Consider the following 14,242-nt stretch of genomic DNA (forward strand, 5'->3'; position numbering starts at 1 on the left):
TTACTTATAATTTTAGTGGAAAAATAGATTAAATAAAACTAAAAATCGGCTCACAACTTGAATAAAAGTTCGGGGCAGGATGAAATTTTTTGTCACCACCAGCGTGTTGATTATTTGCAACCAAAAATAAAACTTGTATTAGTGAAATCGACCACTAATACTAGCGCAGATAGGAAGGTCTATACGAAACTGTTTTATACACTAAGTAGTATTATACACAGACTATCCGGCCAACTGTTAGGTGTAAAGGAACATTGTGGGGCAGGGCCAGCGCTACGATCCTTCACTGGAACAGTTGTATTCTCACAAAAAAAAAAAACTCGTATGTGATCCCTAATAAACAAAAAAAAAACATAAAAGGATGATAATCCGTGCGGTTTTATGATAACTCATACAATCGAGACTATTACCCCGGAAAGGTTGTTACCACATCTTATGCTTTTATTGTATGCCTTTATCTATCATTCGAATTTCTAAACTACCTTGTGGTATCGGAAATATCTTTAGATAAAATGCTGACTTAAGATTTACAGTCGAATCCCTCTATTACGACAATTTATATAGCGACAAATCTCTCTATAGCGATTCTCAGTGATCCCTTCTACTCTATATTCATAAAAATTATTCGTTTTATTGCGACATTTCTCTATAACGATTCAACTGTATATCATATTTCTGCAGTTTTTTTTTTTTTCATTCAAGACGACATGTTTTCGAATAAATCCTCGAGCGCATCTAAAATCCTTCATCATAATCGATTCTCTCAATTTGATCAGAGTATTTATAGCGTATCATGAACTAAACAAGCATATCATATAAGTCCTTCAGGTTCATGGTGTATAAGGTAAAGAATTTAATGACTTTGCTGAATGCCGGAAACCCATCGCGATGCACTACTAAACGGTGACCGGACAGTGACAGGAACATTGTGGACCCCCGATGTCTAGCTTTCACAATAACGAATATAAATCTTTTCCATGGCGATGAAGATTTTTATTGGCTAAATAAAATCTGCATAAAGCTACAAAAATTCTTATACATCTAACCTGGTGATTTAAAACATATCTTTAGTTAGTATCGTAGCTTCATATGTTGTGTCCGTACAAGAAATAATTAAAACGCCCTTCTGCGCAACTCTCGACTAGTGGAATTCTATTCTACTGCGATTGATAAATGGATGGGCTAGTTTATCTTTTTTTTTTCTGAAGCGCTTTAAGCCGTTCAAGCCTCTGCAACAAAGTAGGATGCGAGTGATTCCAGCTAGAGTACATCCAGTCGTAAACCGGGAAACCCAGATTATCAATATTTAATTTTATTAAGGCCTCTCCAAGCTCATTCGAGAAACCAAGCTCGTTGGCGAATTCATCGGCTTGATACTCGAACCGGCGCGATAGAATGGTCATAGCAAAGGATATAAGCGTATTGTAAGGGGCCAGGATGTACATGGCAATTACGAGAAAGCCGATGAGAATAGGTTGAACATTTTCTGGAAATCCAACTGCTTGATACAACGGGGAGTACTTGAATAGTTGAGAAAACACGATGAAAATCAGGAACATTTGCACTTGCATGATGATTATATTTTTCCGTATATGGCCTAGCTTCCAATGACCAAGTTCGTGTGCAAGCACTGCTAGTACTTCCTTGTCCTCACAACCTTTACCTTTCTCATCTTCCGCCAGAGTAGAATCGTCTGGAAGTCCTTTGTTCAGCAGTAGTGTATCAAACAGGACTATGCGTTTGGCACCGAACAAACCAGTGAAATAGGCGTTACTGTGCGCAGATCGCTTAGAACCTTCAACCACAAACAGTTTTCCGAGCGGAAATTTCAATGAAGCTGCCAAATCCTCAATACTTTTTTTCAGGTCTCCATCCTCGAGCGGACGGAATTTGTCGAATAATGGAGCAATATATACCGGATAAATCGTGATCAGTAGCAGTGAAACGACTCCCATGAACGCCCACAACCAAATGAAGAAGTAATCTCCTCCTATTTGAACAATATAGATAATCGCACTGACTATTGGAATCGATAGGACTTGACCGACAAGGAATGACTTAATTTGATCCTTAATGAAAAATCCAGCAGTTTGCTTGTTAAAGCCATGCTTCTCTTCCAACACGAAAGTTGCGTAAATTTTGAAGGGCAAATCCTTGAAAGTACCAATAATATTGATGAGCAATAGGAACACAATGCTTACTTGAATTTCGCTTTCAATATTTAAACCAAATTGTTGCGTAATTTGAACGGCTCTGGCCCAAATTAGTGCTATAAAGCCGGTATACAGCTCTATCGACACGATAGCGATATCACACAGAAGCAGTTTGAATATACCAAAGTTTGCCTTATCCAATCCGTAGAGGCGAGCTTTTTCGAAGGTCTCCTTTTTCATGGCATCTTTAAGCTCTGCTGGGACATCTTTGCTTGTTTCATACACGTAAATCTGACGACGCGTCAAATACAGATTAATGAGGTTTTCCAAAACCAAAAAAATCAATATTGAATACAGTGTTATCTCGCTGGTTTGCAATTCGTCCGGCATGTTAACTGCAAATTGAGGTTCGGATGCGTCAGTAAAATGATGCGTCATATTTAACTACTTAAAAGCTAAATACATACCTTTTCCTTGAGTACGTTTTAGTAAAGATTTTTTCTTACAAACGCTGAATATGTTTTATATGTTCTACCAGTTCTGGAGGCATGAAAATAAATAATTATCTGTGCGTTGGCTATTCGATAAAAATGACACAACCTGCGGCTCGAAAGTATACATGCACGTTTAGAAAGAGTATTTCAAAGTCAGTAGAACATTGCTCATTATTAAACACACATGGACAACCCTGAAAAAGCTGGCAGGGTGCACTGTACGTAATGCATGGGTTATTCGTTTTAAAATTACAATGTGTATTTTAGCAGTTGGGCTGTTTAGCTATAAGTTTTTTATTTCATCTGAATGAGCTGCATTTTCTAAGCAAAACGTGATTTTCAAAAAAAAAAATTCTATCGATGTCCTTCAATCTTTAAATCACGAATCAAAACTGTTCGAAATCGCTACAATGACAGTTTGCCAATATATCAACTGTCATTGTAGCGATTGAGAACGATTTTTATTCTTTATTTTAAAATCGAAGGACAATGATATAGAACTTTGAAGAATCACGTTTTGCTCTAAAATTTACACTCTTTTAGCTGATATGTAAAAATCAGAAATCCGTGAACAACCCAATTCTCGCGTAATTTATCAATTCGACAAATCTAATAGCGAATTTCTTCTTCAGCTAAGTTGTAGATAACAATTTTGCCTTTCCGAAAACTATACACTCTAAAAATAATATTTTTTATCTGAAAAAGGTAAACAAAAACTGAAAAGTAAAGCTCATTTTTTTTAAATCTATTTTTTTATAAAAACTTACCTAAACAATGGAACCGGTCTGATCATGAAGAAATCAGGGAAAAAAGTTATATTTTTTTTATTTCTAAAAATATAATGGCACAGTTTCAGCCAAATCAAAAACGGTCGATTAATTTGGTTGCCCGTTTTTTGTGGAATCGCTCAGGAAGGACATCACGAATTACAACGTAAGAAAGAGATGCCAGATAATTGTTTACGAACAAGGCACGTGCTGTGGTGGGTTGAAACTGACAAATTTTACGATGCGCCAGCACGCCAGGTCAATACTGGGTCAAAATAAGCAATACTCAGAGGAAGAGATATGCGGAGAGAATGTTGTAAGCCAAAGGAACTGTCAAATTCTGAGCCATACGAACAAGAAAGGTAACAACACATGGAGAGGTATTGCAATAAGGTAGAATGAAGGACGTGTTTATTTTCTTACGTTTTTCATGTCCTATCGCTAAACAATGAATTAAGAATGCTTCAAAATTGCATTATCACAGTGGTTATCAACCGGAAATTCACAAACTTTACACACTTAGATATTATCACCGAGTACGGTAAAATACATTACCGATATTGCAACAGCTGAGATCTCGGTAAAAATCTCGATTATACATTAAAATACCGAGATTCTGTGAAATCCAAAATTGAAAACCTGTTAAACTTTAACGAGATTCTCGGTAATGTTTTACCGAGATACTCAATAAATAGTTACGGAACTCGTAAAATTCAACTGTCAAACTATTACGAGAACTTCGGTAAAATTTACTGAAGTACGTATTTTGCAATTTTTTTAGATAAACCCAGAATATGATCAAAACCAATTAAATATACAGATAAATTTATTATTTACACACTTACCTGCACAATGACAAACAAACAATGACTAATGACAAACTACTTGAAAACTTTTTAGTTTACCGTTGTTCTGTAAAAAAATGACTGAGAAATCGGAAACCGAAGAGAATTAACGAATTCAGTAAACTAAAATACCGAAACTCGGTACTCTGACATAATTAAACGAGATTTCGTCGAACAAAAAAGCTCTTACCGAGATTGCGAAAAACAGAACTGTCAAAATAACGAGTGCTTCACTAATAGTTTTTTTCGTGTTTCGCTGTAGATGTAAAACGAGCAGGTTTTGTGGCTGATTATTTTTATGGAAAAATCTGCAAACTAACTTAAATATTGAGTGAGTATACTTTTTTTTAGATCTTGTTTTTTTTTTGTTGCTGCGAAGAATATTTGTAAATGATGACAGTGTATAAAATTAAACATAAAGTTTAACACCTTCACGGTTTTTGCGAAGCACTTTATTATTCTTCACGACTGTCATCGTCACCACCGATTATACGAGTCGAATAAAAAAGTTAGTCAACATTGCACTTTGAGAAGAGATCTAGTACCTCTGACATGTGGAACCCCGAAATCCAGGTCAAAACGAGATTAGCTGGTGGAATGAAGAAATACGCTATAACATTTGCATAGAACAGAGAAAAATTTCTTAATCATTAATCAACTTTGAAAGTTTTCACTCATCATTTTGAATCCTAGTTGAAAAAGAAACAATGTTTATTTGATTTTTTTTTTAATAGGGGGGATGCTTTGTGCTGAATTAATTATTACCTAATATTTATTCAGAATTTTTATTGTGTTCTGCCACAAACGGTGACATATCAACACTATTACATATATTTTAAAAACAATGTTTGTTTAAATGGATACTTCTAAACAGGGGTGACATTGTGCAGCCCGATTCGAACTATTTTTGCTATCAAATCAAGAGCACATTACACACGTCCAGTTTTGCTTCCAGCTCGAATGAAGCTGCCATTGTTATTTGTACCTTAGCTCATCAAACCCACAAAGTCGAAAAAATTATGAAAAATGAATCATCCCAAGCAGCATGTAAACGCGTTTTTGATGTGACCAAGAGGGCGAAGGTACCTCCCTTTATACGTTCCTTGGAACAGGAACGGATCAACGAAAATTTTCCTTAGCACAGGAAAACCGCTTTTACTTAGAAGAGTTCGGGATGTAATCCTTGAACAGGTGAGTCTCAATTTTCAACTGATACTGATTTTTATTTTCAAAAAACTTAGCTTATATAGTAAAAAAGTTTATACAAAATCACATCTTAGGGGGTAATGTTACAACTACTGCTTTGAGGCTAGATGAGGATTTCACATTCGTATATCTTCTAAAATCATTTTCTAAGCCTAGCCTCAGTTTGTTGAACAGAGATAGAAATATAGTTTTACAAAACATTCAGTAACTTATCGTATTTCTATCCTTGATAAATTCTTTCCCTTCAATACAGATATAAATTTGAATGCATTGCGTTGGTAGCATTCTCTAACACATTCTTTGAACAGATTTTCCTTAACTCTAAGCAACCTATTGTAGTGAGCATTTTCTACCTCCACGCGTTCAATACTAACACAATCTTTTTCTAAAAAAACGAACCTTTTTATTTTACGCCAAAATAAGATAAACAAAAAACGATACAACCCCACGCAGGATAAGCCATACACCACAGGTTGTGGGTTACTAGTAAAAATAGACTTCCTCAAGTTCCTACGCGCGGGTGCATGCGCAATCACGCTATGCAAGAAAGGGTGGAAAGTACGAAAGGGCCGAAACAAGGAATAATTCCTTTTTGCCTTATCCTTTCCATTCCAATTTTGTTCTCATTTGACATGGACCTACCCCTCGTCACATGCCAGCATTAACTCTATCACGATGAAAAAGGTATCAATTCGTGACGACGCTACACAGCACCTGCAACATGTTTTAAAATGAGACTACTCAATTGTTGTTGTTTTAAAACTTTTTTAACTGTGCAAGAAACTTTTAGAAAATTTTTATTTTAGGAATTTAATAGAGTTGAGCAACATTATGTTATTTACATGTATCATACTCGTAATTGAACACTAGAAATTGCTTAATAGTTTTCTGCAATCTAGTTCCAACTGCATATTTCATGATGCTTTTAAATAACGATAATGTCACAGAATGTTGCATCGTAGATTGCATATTGTTGTTTCACAAATGTTTTCTTTTAACGAAAGCAACCTAGTGTCGAAAATGTTTAGTAACATCTTGTGTTACCATTTATTTGCTAACATCACCACACAGTAAACAGCCATCTTCAATATAAATGATTGATTGTTGAAAATATAGTTTTGTTATTTCATATTTCGCATGATTAACACTACATATTCACTGAGCAAGGAAAACTCCCCATCTGGTCTCGAGGTACGATGCTGGCCTAACAAGCCGGTCGTCGTAGGTTCGAGTCTCGACTCGGGAGAGACTGTTAGTGTCAGTAGGATCGTAGCGCTAGCCCCGCAATTGTCCTGTACACTTAACGGTTGGCTGCGAAGTCTGTGTATAGTAAACAGAAGGTCAAGTTCCGAATCGGAATGTAGCACCAAGCCTTTGCTTTGCTTTCACTGAGCAAGGTTTTTTGAACTATCTCTTCCCAAAACAAAGCAAAACAAAGCCTTGGTGCTACATTCCGATTCGGAACTCGACCTTCTGTTAATTATACACAGACTTCGCAGCCAATTGTTTTAATTTACAGGACAATTGCGGGGCTAACGCTACGATCCTACTGACACTAACAAGCTCTCCGGAGCCGGGACTCGAACCTACGACGACTGGCTTGTTAGGCCAGCATCGTACCTCAGGCCCAGCTGGAAAAGTCGAAAACCCAAAACATTGTTTATAATTTGGCGAGTTTGAATAATAAAATATCTTTTACAACACTTCATAAGAGGCGCGTGAATAATAACGAAGTAAAAACATGTTTTGCACGATAAATATTTAATCACAGGTAGAATTACATACCTAGCAGAAGTGTAAGTAGAGAAAAAATTACAATGGAAAACATGGGTATTCATATAGAGCTAGTATCCAGCTTTTTACGCACCATAATGGCGGGTGCTATCCCAAGTAACCGAAAGTTCGGATAAAAGTTCATAGACTAATCAGCCAATCTAACAATCATGAATAGAATTCTATTCAGCTCAATTTTTAAGTAATTAACCGTACTTTCAAGTTCGCATTTGTTGAATAAACTACGAGTAGCATGCAAAGCAGCTTCTAAACCGAACTAGAAAGTTCACATCAAGTTCGGATAGGTCGCTGAACAGAGCGCTATTCAGCTTGAAAAGAAAACTTCAAAAAACTTAAAATAAAAATCAATTTGCAATTTTTAGATTCCCTCCACTCAATTATTCGTGTTGGAATAATCCCATGATAATCATTTACTGAAGAAATCTTGATCAGAAGAATAATTGCCTGGCTCCATTTATTATTAAATTTCATATTTTTTTTGCATTTGTCTACACCAAGCTTCGAACTCGAGTCCTTCCTCTTTGAAGCCTAGATTCATACCACAGCTCCGTTCCCGCTATATGAGATCAGCATCGATTTTACTTGATGTGCTGATTTCTCTTCGTTACCGACACTTTCATGGCTAGGGACATACCGGGTCTCTCTTTCAGCTTGAAAGTTCAGATGAAGTACAGGCGGAACCTCATGCGAACTAGGAAGTTCAGAAAAGGCTGACGCGGAACTTTTTCTCAACTTTCAAGTTCAGAAAAAGTACGCGCGGAACACAATGTGAACTTAAGTCTGACAGTTCTCTAGTTTGTTTTGATTTTACTGCAGTTTGTTGGTAATGTAATTGAAAACTTACATCCGGATTATTTTTTCTGTTAATCTGAATTCATAATTGATTTCCTGTAAGATAACGAAAGAAAGTGTTTAGATAGAGAAAGCCTTTAAACACCCTAATATTACCTATTGGAATTATAGCTTTGTTTTCCTTTTGCCGTTTTTTTAAGATAAAAAAATCCGATGATAATAAAATTTTTTGTTTTTGAAAAATCATCACTAATCATGGAGCAAACTTCACTTTCGCCAAAGCCGAGTCGGAACTTAGCATGAACTTTAAAGTGGAAATGAAGTACGACATAGACTTCTCCTGAACTTTCGTACTGATCAAAAGTACGGATAAAATGCTAACCGAACTATGATTTCCAATGGTTTGTGAAGCTCACGTGTGAACTTTACGGTTTTAATGAAGAGTACACTGAGAGAAAAGCACTTAAGAATTTCATAAGTTTTAACTTATAAACATGCATAATTTTGATTTCATTAGACCCTTATGGATTGCATATCAAGCTTATAAATTTCATGAGTGTACTTAGGGATTTTCATATAAACGTTATGTGCATCCCATACGCGTAACTTATGATTTTCATAAACGGCAAAATTGTGAAAATTCCATAGTCATATCTTATAAAATCTGCTAAATGGCAGACCAGAATTGTTGATTTATGCACCGTCAGATAAGTGTTAGAAGTTTTTGGATAAAGCTAAGCTGAAATTTGCACAGCTGGTGAGAATTGGAGCAAAAAAAACTGTAAGTACTTCTTTTCAAATCCTATAGGTATACCATTACATAAGGTCATCTATGTTTATTCTAGCAACTATTAAATCTTGTGATCGTTAAAAAGAACAACGCTGAAGACATTTGGCAAGAGGAATCAAAGGTGTCGAACTTGTTTCCCGAATTTGGTTCTTCGTTTACTTGTACTCTTAACTATATATTTGTAATATTTGCGAGTGAAAAATAAGTAAGAACTACTGTAAAAAAGTTTTTTTAACAAAACATGTTAACATACTAGTATTATGTATTTCATGGCAGCAATTATGAATTTCATGGCAGCAGTATTATGAATTTCATGGCAGCAATTATAAGCTTCATAACATTAAACTAATGTTAATCATATCAATCTGTTCATGAAATTCATATTGGAAAGTTATGATTTTGATATGTCTGTTCTCATAACATGCATACCTACGGCCAATGAATTTTATAAGTATGACTTATGAAAATCGTTAGCAGCCGAGAACAAAATTTCTCCTCCAATTCATAAGCCAAACTTATGACTTTTATGAGGAATCCTTGTGGCGCAAAATCATAAGAGGTTCTTATGGAACTCAAGGGTTTTTCTTTGCGTGTAGTAAGCAGCTTCTACTGAACCGCAGACAGACGTCCAAGCTGAGTTCCAAACTTGTGTAAAGTTTTTTGTAGTAGCAATCCGTAACCAGATAGCGCTGCCAGTACCGCCAGCCTCGTGCACCAGCGAAAAAAAATGTATTGTAGCGATAAGGTCACCAGGTGGCGCTAGTGTACAAGTGATTTATAACGCAATTTACTTTGAAAATTCACACGGAAATTTTGATCAATGTTGTTCTTGCTTGGACGTCTGTCTGCGACTGAACTTTCGTGCTGATTAAAAGTACGTATAAAATGCTAACCGAACTTTAATTTCCGGGGGTTTTGAAGTTCACGTGTGAACTTTATGTGAATTTCAAGGTCCAATAAAGGGGGCCAAGCAGCTTCTCATGAACTTTCAAGTTGCTTTCAGGTTTTGACGGTACTTAATTTAGAATGAAGTTCGGTTTGTGAGTAATGTGTCCTGTTGTTCAGCAAGAAAGTTCCACGGAACCAAATCTGAACTTTATGTGAACTTCTAAGCTCGTGTGTTAAGTGAAATTCGAACTTCTGGTTGCTTGGGATAATACGTGTTCGTAATTTGCGGACCTCTCTGCTCTCGTCAGTTTCTTGATTTCTGGAGTTTTGGCAACACTAATATTGCCAGATTTATATTGTTTTTCTTGCGAAATACACGAAGAGTCATACTGACGAAAGCAGAGTTATCAAAGGGGTAGGTAACATATAACGAATTTTTCATTATAGCGTCCGCCATTATGGCGCGTAAAAAGCTGAATACAAATTCTCAACCGTAAACTGCCTATCTTCCATCACTTGTCAAGGGAGGTAAGTATATTTACGGCTGGGTATTTGTATACGAGCTCGACGTGAAACCCCCTAATGTCCATTCACTGTTCTGGAGTGTAGCCACTCTAGCCACTGTAGTCACTGTAAAAAATCAACACGTTACTGTTACTGAGGTGGATTTCACTTACATCTGTGCTAATAGATGAAACATTTCATATCTACGTGGAATACATTTGCGTTTCAGTTCACAGCAGGAAATCAAGTGCTTCACACTTCAGTTTGCTATATCATGCATCCCGAAATCAATCTTCTTACACTCAGATTTCAATGCTTGAACACGTCAAATGCCAAAACACGTTAAAATACCGTGGATTCCAATAAAAATCGATATGGATAAACATAATAGGATGATTAGATTAGCATTAGCGATTAGCGTGTGATTTATTTTCAGTATAAAGAAATGTAATTTTTGATATTGCAAAGTAAATTACAGTCTGTTATAGCGCGGTTACAAGGGATAACAGCCAACGCATCGTCTCTGCCCTCGAATTACTCGCACGTCATTCCAAATTCATCGCATACAATATTTGTCATGATCGTCATGATGCGCTCCATTTAAGCAAAAAATGTTCAAAACGTTTGTAGTCCGTCAGTCTCGGGATTTTAACTGCGTTATTATGAAGATTATTTCCAAATATTTATTGTGTGATGTGTATTATGAGTGTTTTCATCAATTTTCCGTAATGGTGTCTCAGTAAACTTGAAACGGAAGTTGTTGGATCGGTGATGATATTTCGATGTGATGTGAATATTAAAATGAGAAAAGCATTTTCTTTGAAAAGCTATCAACGGTAAATAACCAATAAATAGTTCAGAAAACTATTTCTCTTCTTGATAAAGCATTCTATTTTACACCTTTTCGATAAAGAAACAACAAACTAAGCTCACTCCGCGGACACGTTTCTTGTGAATGGTATTTCCTGGGCATTTTGTCTGGTATGCTGAATAATAACAACAAGAAGAGTGCAGAAAAAAAAACTTATGTCGTCTTAACTGCGGCGAACTTCGTAACATTGTGCTCGTGATTGCTGTTTTCAAGTGCGAAAATGTTTTGAAAGTGTGGTGCTAAATTGAGATGTTGACGCCATTCAGATTTTCTTAGACCCCAGCAGGTAGGTTTTACCGAAAACATTCCGTAACAAAGCACTGAGCAGAGATACTTCCTATGGAAAGCATAACAGATTCGTTCATTTTCAGTGCCTTATTTTAGTTTGAGAAGAGTGACTTAAGAAAGAGGTATTTTGGTAAACGGATGATTGATTTCTAACATATGTTTTAATATAATTAACAACGCGTTCATATGGCTTTGTTAATTGAGTTCACACATGGTTGCAACTGAAATGTGAAAAGATAGCAAAATTGGGCCATATTTTTGTCTGTGATGTTTCTTCCTACGATTTATGTACAATACATAAAAGAATATTTCGATTATATCAATTGCATTTAAGCCATATATTTTATCAAATCGTGATAACAAAATCATTTACCAAAAATAGCTTAAATTTCGTTTTTTTTCATAAACCTTGATTTGCTTTTATGTTATTGGTCCCGAAATCGTTAAGATACTCTTTCTGTACTGGTTAATGTAATTCTAATACAAATATAATGATTGTATCTCAGTCGTTATTAATAACAGAATTCTATACAACAAATTTTAAAATGCATCGAATATAACCCATACGAGATCAGTCATGCGAGGTGTGTTTAGAAAGCAATACATATATTGACACAGCACGACACCAATAAAAACCTCCTTTAGGTTAGATGCTTTTTTATTGGTTTCACTGGATGGCGGTGTAGCATCGTGCAGTGCAATAAATATTTTGTTTACTTGAAACTGTTGTGGAGCTACACATCCGTGGAGTAGTAAATAGTTAGCTGGCTAATTTTGATACGAACAATCCTACGGCACGTGTCTCAATGTTTGACTTTTTCATTCAACACAAAGCTGTTGATATAAAGTAGTTACCAATAGTTGAGTTGGTTTGGTTCATCCGCTGCATGCTGTATTGAACTAATGTAAAAGATTACAACTGATATAAGCACTAGGATGAAGAAGCGATCTGTTCATTGAGTGGACTGATTATCGCGGTTAAATGAGCAAGGACAAATTGCGCAAGGACTTGCAAACAAATCAGTCAAACTTGTATGCAAGGTAAATATTTTCAGCCGTAAAAACGTCTAAAAATTTGAAAATCCTAATTAAATCATAATTAAATCATAATGCATGCTGAAAACATCAATTTTACTTTCGTTTGTTGATGTTGCCTGAAGCAGCAGCAACAGGTAAAATACACAGCAGAATTTATTTTGTATGACGAAAACATAAAAAAATTCGCATTTTCTCACAACAGCCGGCCTAGCGGAAAATTGTGAGTATGAGTGAATGTTGGTCTACTAGTGGGTCACCATTCCCGAAAATATCATTTTTGGGAATTTCCTTATAGTGGAGTAGTAGTCGAATAAGTGACCTACACACGTATAAAAGGTAAATTATTGAAAAAATCGAATTTCCCAGGATCGGCCGGTCTAGCGGAAAATTGTGAGTATGAGCGAATGTTTGTCTACTAGTGGGTCGCCATTCCTGAAAATATCATTTATGGGAATTTCCTTATAGTGGAGTAGTAGTCGAATAAGTGACCTACATACGAGTACAAGGTAAATTATTGAAAAAATCGAATTTCCCAGGATCGGCCGGCCTAGCGGAAAATTGTAAGTATGAGCGAATGTTGGTCTACTAGTGGGTCACCATTCCTGAAAATATCATTTTTGGGAATTCCCTAATAGTGGAGTTATAGTCGAATAAGTGACCTACATACGAGTACAAGGCAAATTATTGAAAAAATCGAATTTCCCAGGATCGGCCGGCCTAGCGGAAAATTGTGAGTATGAGCGAATGTTGGTCTACTAGTGGGTACCATTCCTGAAAATATCATTTTTGGGAATTTCCTTATAGTGGAGTAGTAGTCGAATAAGTGACCTACACACGTATACAAGGTAAATTATTGAAAAAATCGAATTTCCCAGGATCGGCCGGCCTAGCGGAAAATTGTGAGTATGAGCGAATGTTGGTCTACTAGTGGGTCACCATTCCTGAAAATATCATTTTTGGGAATTTCCTTATAGTGGAGTAGTAGTCGAATAAGTGACCTACACACATATACAAGGTAAATTATCGAAAAAATCGAATTTCCCAAGATCGGCCGGCCTAGCGGAAAATTGTGAGTATGAGCGAATGTTGGTCTACGAGTGGGTCACCATTCCTGAAAATATCATTTTTTGGAATTTCCTTATAGTGGAGTATAAGTCGAATAAGTGACCTACATGAGTATATGAGGCAAATTATTGAAAAAATCGAATTTCCCAGGATCGGCCTGCCTAGCGGAAAATAGTGAGTATGAGGGAATGTTGGTCTACTGGTGGGTCACCATTCCTGAAAATATCATTTTTGGGAATTTCCATATAGTGGAGTAGTAGTCGAATAAGTGACCTACATAAGTATATGAGGCAAATAATTGAAAAAATCGAATTTCCCAGGATCGGCCGGCCTAGCGGAAAATTGTGAGTATGAGCGAATGTTGGTCTACTGGTGGGTCACCATTCCTGAAAATATCATTTTTGGGAATTTCCTTATAGTGGAGTAGTAGTCGAATAAGTGACCTACACACATATACAAGGTAAATTATTGAAAAAATCGAATTTCCCAGGATCGGCCGGCCTAGCGGAAAATTGTGAGTATGAGCGAATGTTGGTCTACTAGTGGGTCACCATTCCTGAAAATATCATTTTTGGGAATTTCCTTATAGTGGAGTAGTAGTCGAATAAGTGACCTACACACGTATACAAGGTAAATTATTGAAAAAATCGAATTTCCCAAGATCGGCCGGCCTAGCGGAAAATTGTGAGTATGAGCGAATGTTGGTCTACGAGTGGGTCACCATTCCTGAAAATATCATTTTTGGGA

General features: G+C 36.2%; 2 protein-coding genes across 3 annotated transcripts in view; one reads left to right on the top strand and one right to left on the bottom strand.

Annotated features, from left to right (window-relative positions):
• Positions 1-971: 971 nt before the first annotated feature.
• On the bottom strand, positions 972-2,784 carry LOC129732703 (CAAX prenyl protease 1 homolog). The gene is made up of 2 exons (XM_055693829.1): positions 2,621-2,784; positions 972-2,548 (listed from the first exon to the last, which is right to left on the bottom strand). Exon 2 carries the CDS (start codon positions 2,541-2,543, stop codon positions 1,188-1,190), a length of 1,356 nt encoding a protein of 451 aa, XP_055549804.1. The 5' UTR covers positions 2,544-2,548; positions 2,621-2,784; the 3' UTR covers positions 972-1,187.
• An 8,015-nt stretch (positions 2,785-10,799) lies between these two features.
• The window catches only part of LOC129732702 (RAC serine/threonine-protein kinase), a 70,689-nt gene continuing 67,246 nt past the window's right edge, over positions 10,800-14,242 (top strand). Inside the window, exons 1-2 of one of the 2 annotated variants that reach the window (XM_055693827.1) lie at positions 10,800-11,069; positions 11,147-11,390. The gene's annotated coding sequence lies outside the window, so the exon portion shown is untranslated. The remainder of the gene's footprint in view (positions 11,070-11,146; positions 11,391-14,242) is intronic. The other variant, XM_055693828.1, reaches the window with a different exon arrangement.

The sequence above is a fragment of the Wyeomyia smithii genome, chromosome 3, assembly GCF_029784165.1.
Source record: "Wyeomyia smithii strain HCP4-BCI-WySm-NY-G18 chromosome 3, ASM2978416v1, whole genome shotgun sequence".
NCBI lineage: Eukaryota > Metazoa > Arthropoda > Insecta > Diptera > Culicidae > Wyeomyia > Wyeomyia smithii.